Raw genomic sequence first — 24543 nt, 5'->3', positions numbered from 1 at the left:
TTGTTGGCACTGCTTTTTGTGCCCAGTTTTGAGTGCCTGCGGCTACAAAAAGTCGTTCAAGAAAGCGCCAATCAGTGGTGGGTCCGTTAATCCGTTTGGGCAGCTCACCTTGTCCGGCTTGCCCTTTTGCTGACCCCCGGGAGCAATTAAAAGGCAATTTAGGCGCCATCCTAGACGGGTAAGCGCGATTGCCCTCTCAACTGTTTCCCTTTAACTTTTTATCTCTCATTTGCGCAGTTAAATTTCTCCAAGTTATCTCACATGCATCTGCCAAGTTCGTCGCCTAAGTCTTTCGTTCGTGGCGTTGCATAATTACGTTTGTTTGACTAACTCTCACTAACAGTTTTATTTATTTATTTTTGGTTGGGTTACCAAATAGTTTTATTAGTGTAGATTTTTGAAAAAAACTGTTTTTCTAATTTAGCTGCTTAGAAGAATGCTATTCGCTATTCTTTAACTTCAATTAGTCTTTGGATTGACCATCTCAAGCTAGTTACCCAATTTTTTTTCGCAATTTAATTTCGATCATGTGGTTTAATTTACTTTTATGTGCCCTTTTTTCCCGGCCAGTAATTAGTTTTATTAGTCTTCTCAGCCTAACACAACTTCCCAGAAAAAGTTTGTTGCCTAAGTCTTTTGATTTTTTGCTAAATGGTTAATTTCAATTACTATGTCCAACATAGCTGCCCATCTGAAGTTCCAAGTTCCTTAATTTCGATTACGTTTTATTATGGGATGTTTAATTTTATTAATAGTTATTTACAACATTGTGGGCAAGTCTTAAAGGTAATGTTCGCTTAAATGTTTGCTTGTTTTTCAGCTGCTAGCCGTCGATCGCGCCCGCTCAACTGGTCTGCAACGAGTTTTGCCCCTGCTGGAGCTTCTTCAGCGCCTTCTTCTCCTGCTCCATGTGCAGCTGGAGGAGCTTCTTCTGCTTGCTGTGCTTCTTCAGATGGGCGCTCTTCTCGTGTGCCAGCTTGTAATTGGCAATTGTTGTGGGCTGCTGCGTGCTCGTAGATGTTGTCGTCGATGCGGCAGTTGTGGGGCTGTCTGCGGATGGAAGTGGTGCTGGTGTGGTGGTGGTGCTGGTGGCTGTTGAGGTGCTGGAAGTGGTGCTTGTCGTGGAGGAACTGAGAGCCTGAGACCGCGACTGAGCCTGCTCCTCGTCGAGCCGCTTCTCGAGCTCCGCCTGCCATTCCAAGGCCTTCTCCTCCACCGGCAACTGCTGCAACTGCAACGAGATGATGCATGCGATTATGACATGGACATGAATGTGGATGTGGATGTGAATGTGGATGGGGCAAGATGATTGTGAAAGGGATAGTGAGCGGCATGTTTGCGATGCGGGGGTGTCTGACTGGATCGGGCTGAAAGGCATTGCAATTTACAGTGTCAAAAGCGGGGTTCGTGTCTGAGGTGTCTGGCTTTAATCTCTTGTACAATTATATATAGGTAGTTCTAAATGCATATCGGGTATCGGCGGTTCAATAGCGCAGATATCGCTTGCGACTCTCGTATTGCCTTACATAGTTCCAGGGGTACGCGTACTTGGCCTTCTCGTAGGCCTTGTACTTCTTGGTCTTCGCGTTGTATTTGCCCTGCAGCTTGTCGGGCACAATCGCCGTATACTTGATGCCCACTCCGGGCACATACTGTGCGGCCAGTCCCGGCACGGAGGTCACTCCTCCGCTGTAGGAATTGCTGGCCAGCTGGCCGTAGTTGTTGCCCTTGGGCGGCAGGTTGTTGTAGTTGGGCGGAGCATAGGGTCCGGCGGGAATCGCCCAGGTCCTTGGTCTCGAAGGCGGCGGCAACACGTAGCTGTGGTGGAAGAACGAAGGTTTGATTGATATAATTAATATCATTACCGACTTTATTGACGATTTTATTGTCATTTGATTTAAGTAATAAAGCTTCAGAGTCATTAAAGTAATGACTTCGGATGATTTCCATAAAAGGGTTTTACACACTGTATTGCAGTTGCTGAAAATCTATTAATAATGCGAGACAACATTGTGTGGCAGTCTTATAAATATTCAAATGTAATATAATATCACCGTTGCCAATTCATTTTCTCTACATCTGGCCGCAGGCGAAAATCCGAAAAAACCAGGAATTCAATTTATTTATATAAACAATTTATACAAATGGCAGATTGACCCTTGCAGCTAGTTTTTCTGGTTATGGATCTCTGCGAAACCCGTTTGCACTTACACATAGGGATTGGGGTTGGGTACGTCATCGCTCTGGTCCTCCCAGACGGGCGCTGGATCCCGGAATGGCTTCCTTGGCGGCTGCGGAGTGGTGCGCGGCGGAGGTGGTACTATGGGTCCTGTGTTGGTGCCCCAGTCCACCCGGATGGCCTGCGCGTGGAGGCTGAAACTGGCGACTGTGGCGACTAGCAGCAGGCAAGGAGTGAGCTGGAAAACGAGTTTGGATACGGATGAGTGTGGGAATCCTCGCCAGAAAGTGCTTTGCATTGTTTTGTTTGGCAAATTGTTACACGATTCCGCGCCCGATATCAGTTAGAACCGACCAGATCGAGATTAGCCGACTCGAGATTCAAAACAAATGTCATAAAACCTGCTTCGCCTTATCATCGACACAACCTCGAATCGATGATCAATTAAAATCGCTTTATTTAGTCGCATGGCAAATTGGACACAGACTCGGCCAAATCAATTTCAATTTGAGGCAAACAAACAGTTCGCACTTGAACTCGAATCGAAATCGAGTGTGTATAACTCGAATGTAATAACAATAATTACATAAAGAAAATGCCCCTCGTCGCCACTTCTCTTGCTCATAAAACAATGTCAAGTGTTAAATTGCTGCAGGTGCTTGAGTTTTTGTTTGACAAAAAAGGCTATCGAATATTCAAAGAAATTACTTACTTTATTGTTTGCTGATTGCCTTGCACTTTGCTCAGATGTTTGGCCCATGAATCGCAATTACCCATAAATATGTATGACGACTGTTTGTTGGGTTAATTGAATTACCCGCTCAAAAAAATAGATTTATTGTTGATTAATTACATTCAGTTCAAGTTTTTATACCATTCCCAGTGCCGTTTGACACTTTTTATGCGATTCTCAAATCGATTACAATTGACAAAGCTGCAGAATGCGACATTATTTATGGTTAGATCTTTTTTCCCCCCCGCCGCCTCTCGCATTGATTGCCGCCGAGTGTTTGCTTAACTAATGAGCCTCGAGGAAGTGTGTGCTCCAGCTCAAGACAGCCGCCAAACGCACCCAGCCCCAACCCCAACCCCAATCCCAATCCAAAACCATGCCGGCAATATAATACGGGGCTAAACCTTTGGGGCCAAGTATGGTCATTAGTTACCTCACGGCATGGAGTTATGGCCCGGCTGGGAGGATAGGCATCTGGCTACAAATTTGTCAGCACAGTAAACGCCAAAAATGGATTCGATAACGCTGATGTATGGATACCATATGGCTCGGCTCAGGACAACGCGGACTGCGCTTTTATTGACCAATTTGAGGGGCTGGGATTCTTGTGGCGACTACCAATCGATCTATATCGATTTCTTTGGTTTCCCATGATTGACAAAACAATTGATTAATTTTGAGCTAATTGTAAGAGTACACAGATAAAATTCAGTGGTAATGTGACTCATGAAACTGGTACCATTTTAATGCCAGTATTTTTCAAATGTACTCATCATTAACCTTCCTTGGCAATTGCATAATTTATTATTTTAATTGTAAATCAACAAGCTCGGAGATGTCATAATAGCAGAGTGACAGATCGACCTATTGTGCAATTCTTCGTGGTGCAATCGCTGGTCCACAAATTGCACGTTTGACAACAACATAACCCCAATGTGGGATCGTGAGGTGGCTAATTCCAGCAATTATGTACAACACTTGCCCCGAAGAGGCAGCGGTTAAGCTGTCGGCGGGCTCGACTATCCCCCGTTTTGGCTAATTGATTGACAATTTTGCATTGACAAGCACTTATTTGCTATGCACAATGCATATTGGCATGAGCCGCCGGTTGCAGCAATACCTGTCCGCCGATCGGCGCTGTCATCGCTTGTGTGCAATCATAAAAACACGCAGAAATCAAGGCCGGCATTAACGATAGCTGCTCCGTACATGCCAAGTTTTGCCTGCTATCCTTAATCCATTGTGGAGGTTGTCATAAAAATAAGGTGAAGCCGAGACGAGTCCAGAAAGCAAATGACGGTTATCTGTTTGTATAAGAAGATACACTCTCCATTTCAAACAGATTATGAAGTGTATCCTCGGATTTGGGTGCCAAACGCTCCGATTCCCTTTTCTGCTAATATAGAAACTAAGCAAAAGCTCATACTAATTGGGCACTATTTATGCTTATAAAACATGTATATCGCGACATTTACGTCTCATTCGATCGGTTTTATTCGGTGTCTGCCCCATCATGGTGTTCAAAGGCACAATTCCGAGACAGTAATCAAAAAGCGGCGCGGACAACTATTCCGATTGAGCCAGGTCTCAACACGTTTTGCTCCGTTTTGAAAACCTTTTAATGGCTCCAGTTTGACAAGACCTGTTATTAGGCGGCATGAGAAGCCATAAACTCGGATTTGTGTAACAATGGACGCCCTGCCGGCAGTGTCACTTCCGACAGACAAAATAGCGCTGACCCTGAACTTGAGCGGATCGCAGATGGTGGATGGTGGAAGGTGGATGGTGGCAAACACTGCCGTAACCGAGATCGTTTCTGGCTTTTCTCGTTCCCATTCTTGGCCACCGAATGGCGAAGCCAACTGCGCAACTGCGGTTGAATGAACCTCGTAATGGGGACCCTCCTTTTGGGTCGTAACTCCGTTTACGAACACCGGGCACTCCTCTGCGGTCCGGAGCGATCTTGATCTGGCTATCGTAATGGTAATGAGCAGCAGCCACCCGTGGGCGTACCGAGGTACTGCTCACTAATTAAAAACAATCAATAAAGCCTAAGTAAACGCCGCTCCACACGGCCGGCACTGCACCGCATTATCATTACCTTTGATTAACGCAGTTTAGACCGAAAATAATCATTTATTATCATGCTGACCTGAGCTGCAGTTATGTTTGGTGCAGCGCGCATTGTTCCAGTCTCAAATTAAGTGCTTAGTCGAAATATTTTGCGAAATTTGTGCAGCCAAAAAACAAAACAAAAAAAAAACAGCCAGCTCGTGCTTGTTTTTTTTGGGTCAAGCTTAGATTTAATTTAATGTGGCCAAAATAAAAGAAAAGCCTCCTTAGCCAGCTGACTCTGGCTTAGTGTGGATTATAGTGGCTTATTCGGCTGCAGTGGATAAATCGCCCGAGATCTGAGTTCCTTATAGTTATTGTAAATCTCTTTTATTACACAACATTATCGAAAACAGAGTGAAACAGAGTTTAACGCTTGCATTTGGCGCGTTCGAATTGTAATTCGATAATAAGTATGCCATAATCATTTTTTAAACGCCCTAATTGAAATAATTCATATTGGCTTATGGGCTTATGGGGGTACCCCTCATGAGTAGTTGGATACGACTGGTTTTCTGCCTTAGTGGTTCGTGCGGGCCGAAACACTGCAGTTTAATTATGAATACGGGCCATATTATGTTTTTTACCAGTTACCATTTGTGAATTGCACTTTTTGCAATGCGGGCGTGAGGTGAAAGCCCCGAAAACAATAATGATAAATGGTTATTCCCTAAGCCTGGAAATCGTGTCAAGAGTGGGTGATGAAAGTAAGTCAATGATATAAAGACTGTACATGCTCAATTACCGAAGTCCGCTTAATGAAAGCGAAGCAGAAATGCGAAAACACAGATCATTCATCAATCAATCAATGGGAATTCAAGACGCTAGGTGGCATACAACGAACTGTCTTCGAAAAAAAGAAAGAGATCTGGAGCGGATTACTCCAGTTATGGCACTGCTTTTAAGTCCCACAATCAATTATGCTCTTCGGCCTGTTATACAGATTTTGAAAAGGTCATGAGAAGATAATCAAGCGATCACGATTGGAAGTCGATTAACGAAATAAGATGATAATTTATTACAAAATGATGGCCCACTGGAGTGGATCGCTTTACATAATGAAGCAAAAAAAACGTTTAGCAATGCACAAAAAGGCATTGATATATGAAATATATGTTGTTTTACTTCCTCGTCACTAATTTATATTTATGTCCATAAGAGCAAATATTAATAGATTTGCTGCAGAGATTTTCCAAGCATAAACTTTGCCGAGTTACACCAAGCAACATCCTTTTCTCTTAGCAGATCTATGAGATCTTCTTTTTGTTTCCGACGTGCTAAGCCCCATAATTAGTGACTTGGAAAACAACATTTGCTTAACTAGTTGATCCCAACAATAGCTATTCCTCGTGTAGGGTTTTCCAAGCATAAACTTGGCTTAGTCATAGCGAGTAAGTAACATCCGCTTGGCACACTTAGTACATCCATTTCCAGCAAGCTGGAAATGCCAGATGAGATCAGATTGAGTACTTTATCAATCGGGGCGAAGTGGGTGTTATCCTCCCACTGTTGGCGTGAAAACATCATCCATAAATCTGGCTGCCACATATCGCAACGTAGGTGATCATTAAATTTACATCTTAATGGCTTCTGGTGCAGAACGAGAGAAGACATCCGGCAGATCACTGAACTGGGTCCCACTACGATGGCCAAGTGTCCAAGTGACCTTCAGACCGAGTCGAGAATCATAAATAGGGGGCTTAAGAATGACTTCATCTGCCCGATGTCGAACAGGCGAAGCGTGTCATTAGCCCCAGCATTTTTTACAACGCGCTCTCATTTCCATATCAAGCACGGGCCTAGCCTCCGATTCAGGTTCGGAATGAGATTCAGTTTCGCTTTCAGTTCTAGTTGAAGTTGTCGAATTGTCGTTCTTCCAGATACAAATCCATCTTCATCAGATCGAATCGGAAGAGTGAAGTGGAGTGGAGAGCAGAGGCGGCCAGAGGTTCAAGGCCCGGCAAATTGTCGCTTGTTCAGTGCAATGGCTGTGCCTAGCCATCCATCAATTAGGCAAAGTAACCTTGATGAATCGCAGAACGAACAGCAGCCCACCGAAACCCCCAAAAAGCGCACTTAGGAGGCTAGGTAGCGTTAAATTTGAACATGGCTCTTTGACGCCAAATCATTATTTCGTGGCTGGAGTTTCGTTTTACTTTTTCGCTGCGCTCGTTTGTCACAAGCTGGCAAACTCGTTTCCATTTTATGTTTCTGCCAGCTTATAAGCATTTGTTCGACTTATTTTGTTATTTTGTCTGGCTGCCATTAGATTCGGTTTTCAGTGCATTGCTACACAGCATTCACAATGTGCCGGGTGTGCAAAAGGCAAATAGAGGTGAAGTACCGAAAACAATCTTCGATTCAAGCTTCCTCATCAGTCTGAAGAGTGCACTGCGAGAAAATACTTACGATTTTACAATCAATTATCTTCATTTGAAAACATTCAGTATTTTACTTTCAATTACACCTTAAGTTATTCAGTTTATGCTTGACAAACTTCTTACTTTAGCATTAAATATAAAAGTATTTAGTAGTAAATTATTTATTTTCTGTGTTCAGTTCGCCATAACCTTGTGCTGGGAGATCGGCACACCAGCCTTTTGATCTGTCTGCTCGGTGGCAGATGTGTCTTGAGTTATGATGGCTGATTGGCAGCGATTTGTCTTGGTTTTGGTGAAGGTGCCTGCCAGACGCATTATCGATCGGCTTTTGGGGCTCCTCCAAGTGTTTCTGGTTTCGAAATATAGAATGTCTAGTATCGGCTTACAACATGAGGAGGTTAAGTGATCTTTGAAGTACTATGAAGTGTGCTTAGGAATTGATAGATTTAAGATAGACTAGAGAATATCTGCGAAGCTTTCTCTCCCTTCTAAAATCAAGTTTCCCATGCCAAAATCAAATATTTCGCATAGGTGAAATCTAGAGATTTGCATACTTTCCCAGGCAAACAAATAGATGGCAAGAAAAGCAATGTGATTATGCACTTTGATTAATTGCCACACAGTTCCCATGCTATTTCAGACATCAGACTTCGGAGAAGTTCAGCCCAAGTCAAGTCCATATCCATAACAAAAGAATAATAAACAATAATCGATGGCCAAAAAAAAATGATTTGCAAATCGCATAACCAAAATTTATAAGCAAACCAGACGTGGGAGTCAATCAGCCGCACAAACAGAACAAAAACAAAAAAGGCCAGAAAAAAATATTAATAAATAAGTGGACATCATGTTGATTTCAATTACGCTGCCAAATTGCGCATTTCGAACCTGCTCAATGAGGTTAATGAAATTTCAGTTCTTTTCAAAGGTAAATTCTTGTTTTTCTCCTCAAATTCAAGCCTGGCCATGGTGCGTAGGTGGAATCTATTTGCACAACAGGCATTGTTCTCCATCGGATTTGTTCCCAGACAAACTGACGGAGCACAGCAAACTTGACCTTTTTCCTTACCCAGCACTGAGATGCTGAATTTGCTGATGCTGATTTCACCCGACATGCAAGGGGCGTGGTCGGCTTTTAATTAACACGAAAAATGGGCAAATTAAATACTCGTACTTTGATCGCGAATAAACTCGATAGATGACTCGAGAAGCATTTACAGAAGCTGAGTCTCGAAAGTTGCGCAATACATTTGAGACTCGGATAAACCTGGCTTCTGAACTAGATTCGAAGATTTTCAAGGAGACATGTTAATGATTCCCCCCACATGTGTGTCATGTGCAATTTTATTTGAAAATTGAATCAACAGGCTTCAGTTTGTAATATTTCAATTTTAATGCTTTTCCCTTTTTCCCCTTTATGTTGTCAAAACTTTTGTTGAGGAATAACATTAGTTAAGGAAATACGATACTATTTTCTGTCACATCAATCTTGTTTGGCACACTTGTAGTTTCATTTGTAACTTCATATCGGACCAGAGAATGTTAAGTTCGCTCAACCCGATGGTATGGCCAATTTGGACAATGGTATCACTGTGAGATCTGCCCAAACGTTTCAGCCAAGTCATTCATTCTGGACATTCCGAAGTGGCTGCCAGATTTTGTGGGCCAGAGATCTGCATCACCGTAAATATGTCCCAGGGAACGCTCGAGGGCTCCACATTTTTGGCAGTTCGGCTTTTCTGGTTTTTCGCTGGCCAGCTGATTGACTTCATCGCGATAGCAGGAGCTCATTGAATTTCTGGCATTTTGGGCGGCTGGGTTTCGCAAAGAAAAAAATGGAAAAATCCGTTGAGACCGAACAAAAACCTTCGAGACGTAATAACTTGCATTTTGAGTAGGGCACTTAATGCGTCTCGTTTCTTTAGTTTTTTTTCAGCTTTTCAGTTTTCCCGCTCGTTTCAGTCCGACTAAGCTGGGCGCTAATCATAAATCTCAACGCAACAGCAAGTCAAGACGCCTAATCAACGGTTACGGACCCAAAAGTTAATGCCTGTCAGGCGGTTAAGTGTCTTGAACTTTTGGCCAGGAATGTTGTGAAAATGGAAAAATAAATAAATCGAAACGAATCGAATCGAATGGAATCGAACTGAGTTAAATCAATTCCAGCCCAAACAATGGCCCAGTGGTCAAGACAATGGCTGTGTGTCCAGGAGGTCAATGTGCTACCGTTAGCGTTGAAAATGATTTCGGAGCGTGGCCAAAGTAGCATTTGATTGTTTTGTAAACAAACCGAAATCGGCCGATAATTTGTATAATTTGTGCTTTGTTTGCTTGCTGCATAAAATCATGATTTGTCAATCGCACAACCCATAATCCGAATCACAATGCAAAATGCTAGCTGACTGATAGCCAGCACGATCGAGTGTCGAAAGAAAAACTTAAATATTTAACTATAATATTTAATTTATTTATCCAAGATCGCGCAACAGCAGTGAACGCGTCTTCATTTCGCTTAAGGAAGTCATTTAAATTAACAAATTGCATATTAATATAATTATGCTCGGCTGCGGGCGCTTTGTCTGCGGCAAATGGCCAAAAACAGAATTATAAAAATAATCGAACACGTTAATTACTTAAATGATGTTGCACAAATATTGTTTTTGCCCAACGTATTTTGACAATTAACGACGCTGATTTCACTCTGCCCAGCGCAGAGCCTTTTCATTTCCGGTGAGACATCAGCGCGCAGCTTAACAAATGCACAAACATGAATCGCAATTCAAACTTGCCACAGATCAATGCGTACGGAATTAATGATAATCACTCGAATCGACATCCAACCGCACTCACATGGCCCATTGTGGGTCAATGCCTTTGTCAACTGCAATTTCTGTGTGCAGAAAGAGTGGTTTTATGTGCTTTGCCCTTGGCACTGCAGGCGATCTCATGGGAATTATGATTTCATATTATATAATAAGTTCTATGTTCTCAGAAATATATGATTATCTGGCTTGAAGAGGGATTCGATGTTCACAATAACCCGAAATAATTCATCTTACTTGCTCACTTGTCTTTCAGGAATGTTCGTGCTGAACTCTTACACCTTCTTAAAAATAAGCCGAGCATTTATATATTTAAATTAAATATATTTATATTTCCCAGCTCATACGGCAAGGTCCAATGACACGAATGCCTGGGAGTGGATTGCGCATGCGTTGATGCGAAATTTATGCAGTTGCTGGGAGTGTGTGTCAATTTCGTTGGACGATCGTGCATGCGGCTTAATTATTTCAAAAATTATGTGAGAGCAAACACAGAAGTCGAGAAATGCATAAATACCTGCACTGATTACCCCAAAACAACACGAGTCGATCGAATGGCGAGCTACACGTGTTTAAACTCGATTACGGAGCGGAAATCACCTTAAAGTTAACAATGCATGAGTGTACTTACCATTTTGTGTCGATTGTGTTTGGTCAAATGAAACCCGAACTTCTAAGTCGCTTAGCTGCAAAAATATTAGGTGAATTACTGAAGGGTTGATCTTTGGGGATTTTCACTACACCAAAATATGTTGGTTGCATTTAATGTAAAGATAAACAATTTTGTTCGCTTTTAACTACAGTCACTGGAGTTGCACTTGAAGTTTTTGCATAACCTTTTGAGCGCGGAAAGTTGCTCGGCCGTCCTCCACAGGCAGATTTGTTATTAATTTAAAGCGATCAACTGGTCAGCCTCAGTGAGAAATCAGAAATCAGAAGTCACCTCCATTAACGACAGCCGACTGTTGCCTATGTACATACACCCGGGTATAGGTATATAGTAATTGTAGACGAGTCTGGCATATCGAATGCCGTGTGGGACAATATCAAATCAGATTTAAGGTAAATATCAAATGGAATGGGCCGCGCTCATTACGCAATCGCCTTACTTAGTTGGACCCTAGTGAACGGTTACTTTTGGCGGTGATTGTGTCTGCGATGACGCTGACTTTTGGCGTCTCAATTGCCAGAGTGTCCGTGGCAGCATTTGGATTTCTGGCGGAGATCGAGACGAGATCGAGATCGCGATCGCGATCGAGATTCGTTCCACACATGGCCGCCCTGATAAGAGGGTATGTGTTTCAGTACGAGGGGGAGTAGCGCACGATTCGTGACGCATGCGTAAGCGTTGGAACCAATTCAAATGACCATTTACCATTTTCTTGAAAATCTTAAGTACGGTTAATTTTCAATTGCCTTTGGCGTGGCGGCGGCTCTCGGTCTTTTTGGCCACACAGTGTCGCAAAGTTTGCCCGAATGTGAGCCGCATGCCACGCATTTTAAGTGCCGTCCAAGTCCCAGCTATTTGCGATCGTAAATATCCGAGGAGGAGGGCGTGCCAGTATGCACTGTCCGGCCAAAAAACGCCGGCCCATGTCACGGCTAACAGTCGGAACGTGACTATGTTTAGACGGACTCCGAGATTTTAGGCGTCAAAACTGGAGGCACTGGAGGTCAGCAGCTCAGCGGTAGAATCTCTGGCAGGCCCAAACCCGTTCCGAGCTGTAATGAGCCCACTGATCAGGTGACCTTAGGTATTTGCTCTGCGGCCAATTTAAGGAACCGTGATATGTGCATAAATTAAAGCGTTTAACTTTTATAGAGCCGACAAACTAGTCGGAGAAGATGCTTCGCCTGGTCTTGAAAAATGCAAAACCAATTTGCGCAAATTAACTAGGTTTTATAATCATTGGCAACACCCAAGCTCAAGTACCTCAATTATCTGCCGCGGAGTCTGAGAAAACATTTCCGGCACATTAAACGGAAAAACTATACGGAGATAAAGCAAAACTAAATGTCAGTTGGCTGCCCGTGATAATAACAATAATAATTTGCGGCCTGTTCAAATCTCATTTCCAAGTTGTTGCATTTAAAGAGGCCATAAGCGTTTTTAACTTTTTCCCTCCCTTTATGCTACTCTATTTTATTTAGTTTATTTAGTTTTGCTGCAGTGAAAAGTCATGGGCGAGATTTAATTTATGGCAGCTCGGGAAACAGATTTTTCTCTAGATTGCTTGTGCATATTTTTTTTTCGACTTTTCGGCTATTTTGACAAATGCCTAAAGTGTTTGGTGCGTGCAAAACGGCGGAACGCCTTCAATTTTATTTATCTTTGTGGAATTGATTTATTTATTTACATAAATTTAACACGCCTGCGACAGCAGCTGCGCTGCCTGCAGGCTATAAATTGTCTGCATTGCAGCACGCAAGTTCGTTGCCTGAGTCTTTTGTTTCTGTCGCTGATCTTAACGATCCTTTTATGTTTGTGTTTATTTTTATTTTTATTTGTATTTTTACGTTTCTTGCTTTCTTGCACTTGGTCAGAACTTCACAACACACGTTTATTTTTAGCAATCATCATCATAAGTTAACACTGCACATACTTTGCCGCTGCTATCTGGTATCTGGTATCTGAAGGATATATTATATTTATCTGCTGTGGGTATCTCGATATCGAACCGCTGGTTCTGCGCTAAAGCATGACAAAACTCATTGAAGACACGGGCCACACTGAAAGCAGCAAATGTGGTAGCATCAGCACAAAGTCTCCGTCTCCCGATTTGTCGGCCTCTGCTGGTCATCAGCTGGTTTGCGAATAAGCCAGACGGCTTCGAGCCAGGCCCGAACTCGGAAAGCCGAGCCCGAACTCCAACTCGGCTGCTTTTCGCTTTGTTTTCTATTTTCAGGCGTGTTTTTGTGCGCTTTTTGCCTTTTTGCTTTTTGCCAGCCAGTTTTCATTTTCATATGTGGCCCAGGCAACATGTTGCTAGGGCCGTTTCCGGCATCAAATTCTTGAAACATGTTGCCAAGCTGGGGATACACAAATACGAGCATATAACTTCCAATCGACTAAGTGGAACTTTTAAACTTTAATCATTTGATATCAAACAGGTAGGTGGGTCACAAGAGCATTAAATTATGGCAATTCATCTAGGCAAATATTCTTAAAAGCTAAGATTTGAGAACTGTTAACAACGTTAGTAGTGTGGACTTGAAATAACATCTTAAACGGCATTATATTTCTGATCTGGACTTCAGCATAATTAAATATTCCGACATATGCCAAATAAATAAAGCAGCTAATATATTTTGCTTCCGTTTTCCATTTTAATGACCCAACATCTCGCTTGTAATGCATCTGAACAAATATTTTGCTGTTCGTAATAACTCATCAATAAATTATTAATGATTTGTTTAACTTAGAAACATTTAATGAATTGAGGAATGCTAATTTCGTTTATCAGACGGACTTGATTTGTTTACGAATTGTGAAAGTTAAATTATAATTAAAAATACAATATATATATTTATTTTGGTCAATATTATGAAAACAAAATTATTTGCATAAGCGTCAATTAGCATTTAAATTGGTTACATTAAAGACAATGACAGGCATGATTTTAAAGTGCATTACATTCCTTAGGAACTCCGTGCACTCTCGATTTTGGAAGAGACTGCACCTAGAGTTGTAGGCCTACATCCATGACCTCCTTCTGTGATAACACACACACTGAACCACAATTGAGTGTGGCACTACAGAAAGCGATTACGTGAGCGACATTGAAATCGGATATAGCATGATATATAGTCTGGGGCGGCTGAGCTCTTTACGCATGAGCTGAAGGCTGGCGTATTTTAATTTCTTTCATTAAACACTTCAAAGCCCCCACGACGAAGTGGTTGTCCCCATCAATTTGATTGGATGTCAGCCGAGTTTGATTTTATTGGCTGGCCGAGTTAATGAGCCCCAGACAACACTGCGTATAATTATCGAACGCCTAATGTCAATGCAAAAACGGCTGTGTTCGCATTTATTTAATTTCATTTAACTTCGTTTTATGGGCTCACGGTGCTGCGCTTAATGGAGGGAGGATCGGTTTCCTCATTAAGACATAAAATTATGCCAAGTGATTCTGGGCGACTGCGAAATTTAGGCTCTGCCTTCTGCGGCAAGATAGTTCAGGTCAATTAAATTGTAAATTGTAAATGCAATTAAAAAGCCGTATCAATCAGTTCGCCTATCGATTAGCATACACAAGTTTTTCCAATTATGTGTGTGTCTGTGTGCTTAAGTTCGAATAGTAAATCAACAGAAATGTCTGTTAAAATCACTTTGGTCTGACAAGTTGCCTTCGGTGTGATATGGTAAAGTGCACGGAGAGAAATGAGGTACACCTAATAGGATCGAATATCTCATCCAATTGTCAAAATATGTTTTTCCGCACAATTTTGAATGCTATTTTTCAACGTTTATATTTTAAGAGAATTAAACAAATTAAACTTTTTCCCCATATATTTCCCCCTCTGTATGTCTGCTTTAGTAGAGGCGATGGTGGTTGTTGGGCTGTGGAACTGTCTTTGGTCTGATCTGGCGCTGATCATTGCTGGGCAAAACAGGTCTTTCAAAAGATTATTATCGCTTTTATGGTGTTTTTATCGTTTTTACAACGTTTTTTATGTCTTTATGATTGATCTGATGAAGTTTTAGTTTTTGTTCGCTGTGTTTTCGGGACTAAACTGCTGCTGGTCTTTTTGCAAGTATTATTTATTTTTTCGGGTGAGAGTGTGGGAGAATTTTGCCCGGCCAAATAATCTGATGCGATAATTTTAATTTTGATAAATTACCATTGCAGACCGCTCGCCCGATACGTGGTAATTTTCCGATCGCTCTGCGGGATTGGATTGTTGTGCGGATTAGTCGGCGGAAACTGGGTTAGGAACCGCAGCCTTATCGGCATGTGCTGGCCCTGCCCAACTCCACCCAGTTCCACCGACACGGCTCGCATTTCTGGTTTCTGGACTCGCAACTTCGAATTAATCTGTCAACGACTATCGACCGCCGATCTGGGAACAGCTACCCGGTTACCCGGTCACCCTGTGCCCCACAAGCACTCACGGATGAATTAAACATGAGCCACCAGCCACCAGGCTTCGCATTGTTTTCCCCCACCTGTCATAATTCATACCCGGGCACATCTAACGAATGCCACCTAGATGTCAACCCACGAATTCTCGAATGCAAACGCTGCATGCTGAAATATTGGTATTGAACGCCTGACTGGATCGGCAGATATAAACAGCACTGGAAACAAATACTATTGGATAAAACCATATTTTTTGTTCATTGATACATAAGAGTGATAATGAAAGAACCTGACTCGTTGTTACTTACGAAAATCAAATTATCCGCGGTGTTGCTATACCTCAAATCAGTACAGATACTTTATTTCACATGTACCCATATGGCAGAACGCAGCTCCGATTTGCGGGCAATCGGCCGCAAAAGTCACAGCCAATAACCCAACTCAATGCCTTCGGATCGGAGTGGATTGGTTGGAATGAGTGCGGGTTCATTTATCTTTATTAGGAATGGCAATTGGCAGCCACGCAGATAAGCGACAGAGGACAATGGATGGCGATGGAGGGTCTCTGGGCGGGGAAGCCCCGCGATTACAAGTCATTTGTAATATCGCCCCAGCTGATACGCTCATTTAAGTTAGTTGTTTATGTAACACATAAACCATAAAACAAGATTTCTAATGGTCCCGCAGCACTTGCACTTTGCAATTGAATGCAGTAATTTATGATAAATTGCCATTTAATCAGAAGAATAAACCCAACACCAATGCCGCCGCCAAACAATATCTTTTTAATTAACGATATGCTAATCGGTGGAGCTCCCTTTTTCAGTTTCAGGTTCAAGAAACACTGGAACTAATTCGCAGATCGGCGAAAGAAGGAATTATTATCGGGACTTGGTAATAAAAATAATCCCGCCAAGCTGCCAAGTGGCGATTGAATGGCGGCATCGAGCGAATCGAACATGATTGAACGGATAATTAATGGCCGGGGATTAGCGACAAGTACAACAGGCCCCGCTGGATGGATGCTGTACCGCCGCGGGCAGCGAATTAATCAGCACCGGTAGACGAAACGGGCGTGGGTGCCCAGATGGAGATACGGAGCCACACGAGTGGAGCTGGTTCTGAAAGGAGTTTGTGTTTGTTTGCTTGCTTGTTTGAAGCCACTCAAATCAACGCCTTCAAGGCCAAGTGGTCGAATTCGACATCCTTGCCAGAACTGCGAGCTGAGCTAAGCCGAGCAATCTACTCATTGTCATTCCATGTCTTTCCATATCCAGTTTATCACTTGCGTTTAGTATATGCTTAACACCAGCAGGGGCAAACGACCTGCTCGGTCAGTGGCTAAATATAGTCGCGCGCATATTTCCGACTAAAATTCGCGATTCATTCAGAAAACACATGTTTAATATTCAAAAAGGCATAACAATGACAACAAACTAAAAGAAAAATGCATTTCCCGAAGGGGAAAAACAGCGACACACATACGCACGACTAACACGATAGAAACCATTGAAAAGAGGACAAAGAAGATTTGAAATGTTAGAGCTATCTACTCCTGCTGCACCGCCGACTCCTCCAGGTTGCAGAAGACGTTGCGCATCTTGTCCAGGTCGGGCGGCGCGGTGTCCGGGTTCCGGATCCACATGATGTAGGCCTGTTTGTCGGTCCGGGTCAGAGGCTTGAAGTTGCGCGGATTCTGCGCCTCCTCGTCCTGCAGCTTGGAGTTGTAGCGTGCGTAAAGGAAGATGCGGTATCGCCAGTTGTCGAAGGTCTGCTTCCACTCGGTCACGTGCTTGACGGCGCCCTGCGGCACGGCGTTCAGCAGGTTGGCCAGCTTCAGCCAGTATGGATCCAGCGCAGGATCGTTGCGACGGTGGTCGTTGATGAACTGGTGCTGCTGCAGGAAGTGTACGTATAGCTCCTTCTGCCGCTTGGACATGCGCTCCTTGCGCTCTGCGGACGAGAAACAGATTAAGACCATTAACTCATTAACACCATTGTTCCGTAATCGGCTAAATAATTTTTAAATTTATTAATTAATGCAAATAATATACACCTGATAACATTGGAATGCTCTCAATTGGTGTGCGCTTTGTTTATGGACATCGCGATTGCAGCCCTAATCCAAAACTGCAATTATTTTATTTAAATATATTTCTTCATAAAATTAAGTTGCTGAAATATATTTTTTAATATTTCTGACTGTACATCGAAACATTGCCACAACTGGGCAATAAATTGAAGAAGTGCAAAGTGCATAAACAATAACCCAATTGACTGTATGGATCGGGGTAATAATTCAAGAGAGTAACTTACGTCGAATGTTGTTTGTCGTAGTGGTGCCCATGGCCATGTTGACTCCCTGGTGCTGCTGAATCTGCTGCTGTTGCTCCTGCTGCTGCTGCAGGAGAGCCAGGTGGTGCTGTTGCTGCTGCAGGTGCTGATGTTGCTGCTGCTGCTGGATGATGTACTCTTGCTGGATGCGCTCCTGAAATAATAAGGCGGGTCCAAAGTATAAAACACAAAAGCCAGCCATGGTCAAAAACCCACCTCATGATGCTGCTGCTGCTGCTGTTGCAGATGTTGGTGATGCGAGGTGGGCGGAGGCGGCAGCGGCAGGGCCGTGGGCAAAGGGAAAGGCGGTGGTGGCAGCGGCTGCGAGTGCGGCGAGTCCGGCAGCTCGTCCTGCGTGTCGTAGTCCATCTTGGGCGAGCAGGCCTCGTAGGCGGGCAAGCCCAGCTCCGCGGAGGCAGCTCCACTGCTCTCCCTTTCGATCCGGTACTTCATGCTCTCCTCGTGCTCGTGCTCATGCTCAGGCTCCTGATCCTCGTCCTCGCAGGGTGGCAGCGCCATGAGCGGAGTGGGCGCGGCCTCCAGCACATTACTGGGCTGGCACAAATTGGTGGGCTCCTCGGGCGTTGGCGAATCGTTGAGCATTTTCTGATCTGCACAGCGGCACTGGCGATTCAGCACATAGTTGTCCAGGCCGACATCGTAGACTGCAATAAATAAAAGTGGATTGTAGTCAGTAGAAAGTACAATTTGAAATTGCATATATCATGTCTAATCTTATCTAACATTAAAAACGCGGTTTCTTTCTCTTAAAAAGTATTCTATTTCTTAGCAATAGTTAAAGTACACATTAACAGTTTTATATTTTGCACTTTGATCTCGATCTAGTAGTCGTAGCTGTTCGTTGTCGTGGTGGTCTCGTCCAGCGGCACGAACATGTCCATTTTTTCGTAGTCCTGCGGCGTTATGTGCTTGTGGCTGGTCCACATGGCATACGCCTTCTGGTCGGTAGCTGTCAGGGGCTTGAAGTTCTTCGGATCGGTCGTTTCCGACATGCTGAGCTTGGAGTTGTAGCGTGTGTACATGAAGATGCGGTACCGCCAGGCGTCAAAGGTCTGCTTCCAGTCCTCCACGTTCTTTACGGCGCCTTGGGGAACACTATTCAGCATGTGGGCCAATTTTGCCCACAGTGGTTCGGTGAGGCCATCGTGCCGTCGGTGGTTGGATAGCATGCATGGATTGTCCTCGAAAAACTTGACGTACAGCTCCTTTTGGTCCTTGGACATCCGTTCGCCGCGTTCTTTAAGAGAATTTTTAAGGGTTTAGTTCGGATTTCAGACTTTTGCAAGCACTTCTCTCACTTCTAAAGCGACTCATCAGACCCGGCGTGTAAGGCGACTGTTGGGAGGCATTTGGTGCATTCATCGGCGGCAAAGGATGCGTGTAGCTAGGGAAGATCTGCTGACCGGGCAGCAACTGCTGCTGATGCTGTTGCTGCTGGGCTTGGTGCTGTTCCTGGCGCGCCAGGAATCTGGAGGCCCGCTGCAGACGCTCCACCTCCGATTCGGACTCCGACTTGGGTATAATGTCCATGGGGTCAATGGCCTGGGTCATCGATTCCGGCGTCCGTTCCGAGTAAGCCTGCCCCAAGCGCAGTTTGTGGGAATTGTCCGTGCGTTCCGACACCGAGTTGTTGCCCTGCTGGTCCAGTGGCGAGTCCACCGCCTCAGAACTCATCCCTAGGGCCGGAGAGGTGGGCTGGGAGCCAGGCACATATTCGTGGGCGTGGTGCGAGGCGCTTTCGTTTGACCTCTGCGGCAGAGGCACGTGGTGCTGGTGCTGATGAGCGTGGTGCTTCAGGACCGCCATTGAGCATGAGGGCTCGTAGGAGAGCATCTCCTTGGCATGGCCATCGTCCAGAGCTGCAAGAGGGAGCATTTTACAATTTGGGTTTTATTACAGATGGCAATCGCAGAGACTTACAAGCGAAGCGCACGCATCGTCTACATAAACACAACTGATCTACAAACAAGACCGGACTCTGAAACTCCGGAACTCCGCGACATCGCGACTTTTGGTTGCCCGCAGTCACTCGAACGCTTAAACGCTAATTGAAACGCGACTTAGCCGTAACTTAAACGCTATTTACCTTGACTGATCTCTATAACGAAGTTGGTGAGGTCGTGCCTCTGGTCCAGATAGTGCAGCAGCAGCTCGTCCGGGATGTTGAAGCCGATCTTCTTGTTCCGGAACTCGAAGTTGTAGATCCCGAAGGCGGCACGCACTGTGGGGCGGGATTTGATATATTTCATGTTTGGCGAACAAATGGCTTGGGGGCTCCGTGCTTTGGGTCACCTCCCCCTCTCCGACCACACCAGTGCTTACCCACGTTCTTCAGGTCCCATATGTTTAGGTCGCGGTTCTCCTGGGGAACCCCGATCATCAGCAGCTTCTTTGTGTCGCGAAACTGAAACGGAATTATGATTCCCGACCGCAGCACCATTTTCAAAGCGCCCACACACGCGATTTATAAAAAATTTTCACAGATTTCCCACGTCCACTTTGTGCTTGTCCTCCGTAATTGTTTTGGTCTCCGTTTATTGTCGTTCGTAAACAGCGAACTAGTTCCGAGCTCCCCGCAGTCTGGTCACATATCTGCGCGAATCGGAACGGAACAAGAGGCTTATAAGATTTCCTAGAAAAATATTATTTTCTCCCTTAACTTATCGCGTTATCAAAACTACGAAAGCTATGCATGTGCAAATTCAATCTTTTTTTTTATATATTTGAAATGGCAAGCAAGAACTAGTTCCAAAGACGGCTGTACAAAAATAAACACTCGCCTGGTCACACAGTAAAGCTGATTTCATAGAGGGAAAAAGCATAGCAATAGGATTTCGAGTAATCCCGTCCGTATGTCTTGGAGTTATCCACCTGCTGAACATACATAGGTTCTTCCAGGTTGTTTCAAACCCTTGATCCGCTACGGGAGTTAGCTGCCCGAATTCACAATGCTCGAGAACTGTCAGCGCCACCACATGCTCCTTGGATTAGGAGCCCTAACGATGGTCACCATCCTCGTCCTGTTCGTGGAATCTCGTTACGCGGCAGATGGGCCTCGTCGCCGAGAGCCGCAGTTCGTGATCGAGGACAACTCGACCTGCTGGCGGAATGAGAAGTACACGATGGTGCAGGAGTGCCACCCGTGCTCCGAATTCGACATAGTCAGCCGCAGCCTGGGCGTCTGCATCCACACGCACTACAAGGAGGTGCTGCGCTGCCAGAGCGGCGAGATCGTTACCAGGAGCTGCGACCGGGTGGCGCTCATCGAGCAAATGAACTTCCTGAAATTTGAGGTCTCGTGCTTTGTAATCGGATTACTTAGCTACCTGGTCAGTTATGCCCGCGATCGAGTCCTGTCCAGGCGCAACTACATGAGAATCGAGCGACAGCTAAACCGGGTCCAATAGCCCTCCGCCCCTTCATCGATTCCCTCACCCAAGTGATACTCATTGACCGTACGGAAGGTACATTATTTAATTTAGTTTAAGTACATACACTCTGAAAATAACATGTTAAAATTCATTTGCTAATACTAGGGGGTTTAATATATTGCATACTTGTGGAATGCTTGTTTTCAGGGGACAAACTCAATTCGGCGCTAATAATATGCATAACATTTTGATTCGGTAATAACAATCGCTCCTGTACTTCTGGCATCCTTTCAAACTGGCAGATTCTACCGCCTGTTGTTCATATTCGTAGAAAATATCGATTAACTAATCCATTAGTTAGCAACCGCGTTTGATTGGATTTAAATTAGGCTTAAAGATTCAGATGCCTGGAATGTGTGAAATTGTTCGTTATAACCTAGTTCCGCCAGTCGGGAATCAGGTCGGGCTCAGCTTCCATGGAGGCAGTGGGCGGCATGGCGGGCGGAGCAACTGTGGGCAAGGCTGGAGGAGATGGCTGCGCGTCTAAGGTCTCCTCACTTGTGGTGCTCGCATTGCTGCAAGCCTTCAGGGAGTTGTCCGTCATGGGCAGTGGTTTGGCCACCCCAATGCGTACTACTCCTTTCGAAGCACCCTTTAAAGCCTGCACAGCCTGGTCCAGCGAGGCGTTCTCCAGGTTAATGGAGTTGACAAACAAAAGTCGATCTCCGGGAATAAGACGTCCGTCCAATTGAGCCACCCCTCCAGGGACCAGAGAACGAATTACAATCAGCGTGTCGTTGGGATCCAGCGGATCTTGATAATCCAGAATAGAGAAGCCCAGACCGCGGTCGCCCTTGACCAGCTCGATAATTTGCGGTTGGGACGACCACATAGCCAATCCAGTTAGTGGCTCCAGGGACCGCGACTTCAGCTTACTAAACGAAGCAGCGGCGGCAGCAACTGAATCTCCATCGGCCACGGAGCCCGCGGTGGCCAGACTACCATCTGATTTGGCCTTCACAAGGCGATCGGTAGCAGGCAGCAGGTTCTCAAAGTTGTTGCTCAGCTTTTTCAGGGTGTCATCAGAGAATGGGAGAAGCGAGCTGTTCCTGTTGCGACCGCAAACCATGCGCACATCCAGCGGTAGTTCCTTGAGTATAGCCACCACCTCCAGGTGGTTCATTCCCAGCAACCGCTCGCCGTTTACCTCCAGCAATTCATCGCCAGAGCGCAGTACTCCATTCACGCCAACGGGTCCATCAGGTAAGATTGAACGAATATAGTGATGGGGTCGTACCTCGCGCCCTCCTTCTACGTCCACGGTTCCCTCCAAGGAGATCCCCAAGCCGCCGACTGCGAACTTCTTGATCTGCGCCACAATCACCTCCACGTCGGAGCCCACAATCTTCTGCCACTTGCGAATAATTTCGGTTTCGGCGTCGTCGGACAGTTCCGGATCGGTGTAGTACTTGTGTCGGGTGATCACCCCGCTGTTCTTGACCTATAACATGTTAATCCGCTTTAAGGTTTGCTGCTGTGTTACCCGTTAGCTAATACTCACCTCTGTTTTATCCGCCAAGGGTACAACATCCGTGGGTATGATCTTCGTGGAGCCGTCTAGGGAGTCCCTTACTGCTACCAGTTGCTTACCTGTTCCAAAGGAGCTCAATGTGGTGGTGGTCATTGTGGTGACCGACGGCGGAGTGGTCATGAAGGCTTCTGGCGCTGGTAAGGCTTCCTCTTCCAACTCGCGAGTGATGCTGCGTGATGGTGTAGTTGTGGCGGAGGACGTTGTGGCCACGGGCGTGGGCATGGGAGCCCTTGAAGGCGTTCCAGGAGCACTGGATGGAAGCTTGTCATTCGCAGCGATGGCCTGCTGCAGCTGCTCGAACTTGGGGCCCCTCAGGTAGCGTTCCAAGCGCAGGTTCACCACCTGACCAGACTTCTTAAGCAGCTCTACGGCCTGGTGGTTGGAGTAGCCTTGTAGCGACTGGCCGTCAACTTCAATGATGCGATCGTTGACCCGGATGCGACCACTCAGGTCCGCTGCTGAACCGGGCGAGACACTCTTAACGAAAATGCCAGACAGCTCTTCTTTCTCACAAACATAGCCGGCAATTGTGATGCCCAGGCCGTTGGCATCCTTCTTCAGCTCCACCTGAAGCTTCTCCGTTTCAGGAAGAGCAAGCAATTCCTCTAGGTCGATGTTTGGATCAATAAGCATGGATGTCTCGCCGCGATAAACGAAGCGATCGTCTTCCGTAGTGGTCTGCGGAGTAGAGGCCGTGGAGCTCTCGCCAAAGATTTCCGGATAGCCGGTAGATATGAGGTACCGCTCCAGCTCGGCAGGATCGACGAGGACGCGCGTGGGCACCACAGCAGTGCCCGGTTCCAGGGCGTACTGGGGCGTAGGCACGCTCTGCTCGACGGGACGGGCAACCACCAGGCGGACGTGGGTTCCAGACTGTCTCAGCACGGCAGCCACCTGTTCGGATACCATTTCATGCAGGTTGACGTCTCCAATCTGGAGGATGTGGTCTCCCGAGCGCAGGCGTCCGTCCTTATCGGCTACTCCACCGGGCAGGATGGTTTTTACAATAACTCCCGAGTTGCGAGCTCCAATAATTCCGAATCCGAGACCCGTGCCGTCGTTGACCAGCTCTATGGCCTGGATCTGGGCGTAATCCGTGGCGTAGAGATCCGCCGCTCCGGCTCCCTTAGAGTTCTGGCTGTGCGGGCGCGGCTCCTCGCCGACGCCGCCGGGCTTATCAGGACTGCCCGGAGCCGAATGGGAGTGCGAGGAGGAGCGCTGTTCGTCAAAGTCGTACATCACCTCGCCGCCATTCAGACTGAGCACCAGGTTGCCAGCCACATCGATGTCGAAGTCGTTGGGCAACATGGACGGATGTTGGGCCAGCTGCGCGTTCAGCTCGGACAGCGAGTCCTGCACGTGGACGATGGTGCGGAAAACGGGATCCTGCAGGATGCCCAGAATGGTGCTGAGGCTCTCGGCCGTCTGCATCTGCAGCTTGGGGTCGTCGGACTCATCAATGCCCTTCTTCACAGCCTCGATCTGCTGAAGGGCACTGGAAATATCCGCGCTGAGGTGCATCTTGCGTCAGTGGGCGTGGTCAGCAAGCGGTGCGCGGTGCGGTCAGTGGAGCGTGGTCCCCGTCTCTATCCGACTTCCGCTGGCGTTTCTATGGACTTCTGGGTGGGGGCGTTGTGGCGTTGGCACACTTTGTCCTAAACTGCAAAACGGGTAATCCGATTTGGGCTCTAAGTGGGACAGCTCCGGAGCAGTTACTGTGCCGTTTGGATGCAGCGAGGTGTTTACCCACTCCTATACACTCTTTTCCGTGGCCACTTGCTCTGCTGCTGCTGTAATTGATTTTTAATTATCTCTGGAATGGAATGCCAAATGCATTTTCTTTTCTCGAACAGCTGATGGACAGGGTTGCCGAGCGTCTGTGTTGTACATCGATAGGCAATCGACATAATCGGAA

The 24543-nt window shown here is 45.7% G+C and overlaps 4 protein-coding genes across 7 annotated transcripts; 1 reads left to right on the top strand and 3 right to left on the bottom strand.

Moving 5' to 3' along the window:
• Positions 1-718: 718 nt before the first annotated feature.
• Positions 719-13026, bottom strand: LOC6610409 (transcription elongation regulator 1). Its single transcript, XM_002034955.2, has 5 exons — positions 12831-13026; positions 10859-10913; positions 2212-2417; positions 1527-1818; positions 719-1231 (listed from the first exon to the last, which is right to left on the bottom strand). Exons 2-5 carry the CDS (start codon positions 10859-10861, stop codon positions 845-847), a joined length of 888 nt encoding a protein of 295 aa, XP_002034991.1. The 5' UTR covers positions 10862-10913; positions 12831-13026; the 3' UTR covers positions 719-844.
• Positions 13027-16693: 3667 nt separating this feature from the next.
• Positions 16694-20215, bottom strand: LOC6610407 (putative mediator of RNA polymerase II transcription subunit 12). 3 transcript variants are annotated; one of them, XM_032720153.1, is made up of 5 exons: positions 19989-20213; positions 19753-19887; positions 17862-18310; positions 17628-17799; positions 16694-17264 (listed from the first exon to the last, which is right to left on the bottom strand). In XM_032720153.1, the coding sequence occupies exons 1-5, from the start codon at positions 20104-20106 to the stop codon at positions 16861-16863; spliced, it is 1278 nt and encodes a 425-aa protein (XP_032576044.1). In that variant the 5' UTR covers positions 20107-20213; the 3' UTR covers positions 16694-16860. The 3 variants fall into 3 exon arrangements, with proteins under 3 accessions (XP_032576044.1, XP_002034989.1, XP_032576045.1); XM_002034953.2 differs by lacking the exons at positions 16694-17264; positions 17628-17799; positions 17862-18310 and adding exons at positions 18407-18903; positions 18965-19525 and having other exon boundaries at positions 19989-20215; XM_032720154.1 differs by lacking the exons at positions 16694-17264; positions 17628-17799; positions 17862-18310; positions 19753-19887; positions 19989-20213 and adding exons at positions 18407-18903; positions 18965-19525; positions 19587-19676.
• A 221-nt stretch (positions 20216-20436) lies between these two features.
• LOC6610406 (protein JTB) lies at positions 20437-21188 on the top strand. 2 transcript variants are annotated; one of them, XM_002034952.2, is made up of 2 exons: positions 20437-20504; positions 20565-21188. In XM_002034952.2, the coding sequence occupies exon 2, from the start codon at positions 20615-20617 to the stop codon at positions 21071-21073; it is 459 nt and encodes a 152-aa protein (XP_002034988.1). In that variant the 5' UTR covers positions 20437-20504; positions 20565-20614; the 3' UTR covers positions 21074-21188. The 2 variants fall into 2 exon arrangements, with proteins under 2 accessions (XP_002034988.1, XP_032576046.1); XM_032720155.1 differs by having other exon boundaries at positions 20441-20504; positions 20555-21188.
• LOC6610405 (patj homolog) lies at positions 21123-24497 on the bottom strand. The gene is made up of 2 exons (XM_002034951.2): positions 22599-24497; positions 21123-22538 (listed from the first exon to the last, which is right to left on the bottom strand). Exons 1-2 carry the CDS (start codon positions 24147-24149, stop codon positions 21474-21476), a joined length of 2616 nt encoding a protein of 871 aa, XP_002034987.2. The 5' UTR covers positions 24150-24497; the 3' UTR covers positions 21123-21473.
• Positions 24498-24543: the final 46 nt, after the last annotated feature.

This window comes from Drosophila sechellia, chromosome 3L, assembly GCF_004382195.2.
Source record: "Drosophila sechellia strain sech25 chromosome 3L, ASM438219v1, whole genome shotgun sequence".
Classification (NCBI taxonomy): Eukaryota; Metazoa; Arthropoda; class Insecta; order Diptera; family Drosophilidae; genus Drosophila; species Drosophila sechellia.
The sequence above is the reverse complement of the archived record's forward strand: the minus strand, read 5'-3'. Positions and strand labels throughout refer to the sequence as shown.

Coding starts and splice junctions, on each gene's coding strand:
- LOC6610409 (XM_002034955.2), bottom strand. Junction 1,819..2,211: donor CCCAACCCCAATCCCTATGT/GTAAGTGCAAAC, acceptor CTTCCACCACAG/CTACGTGTTGCCGCCGCCTT. Junction 1,232..1,526: donor ACGCGTACCCCTGGAACTAT/GTAAGGCAATAC, acceptor ATCTCGTTGCAG/TTGCAGCAGTTGCCGGTGGA.
- LOC6610407 (XM_032720153.1), bottom strand. CDS start 20,106: ATGGTGCTGCGGTCGGGAATCATAATTCCGTTTCAGTTTCGCGACACA. Junction 18,311..19,752: donor CGTTATAGAGATCAGTCAAG/GTAAATAGCGTT, acceptor TATTTATTGCAG/TCTACGATGTCGGCCTGGAC. Junction 17,265..17,627: donor TACGACAAACAACATTCGAC/GTAAGTTACTCT, acceptor TCTCGTCCGCAG/AGCGCAAGGAGCGCATGTCC.
- LOC6610406 (XM_002034952.2), top strand. CDS start 20,615: ATGCTCGAGAACTGTCAGCGCCACCACATGCTCCTTGGATTAGGAGCC.
- LOC6610405 (XM_002034951.2), bottom strand. CDS start 24,149: ATGCACCTCAGCGCGGATATTTCCAGTGCCCTTCAGCAGATCGAGGCT. Junction 22,539..22,598: donor CCTTGGCGGATAAAACAGAG/GTGAGTATTAGC, acceptor AACATGTTATAG/GTCAAGAACAGCGGGGTGAT.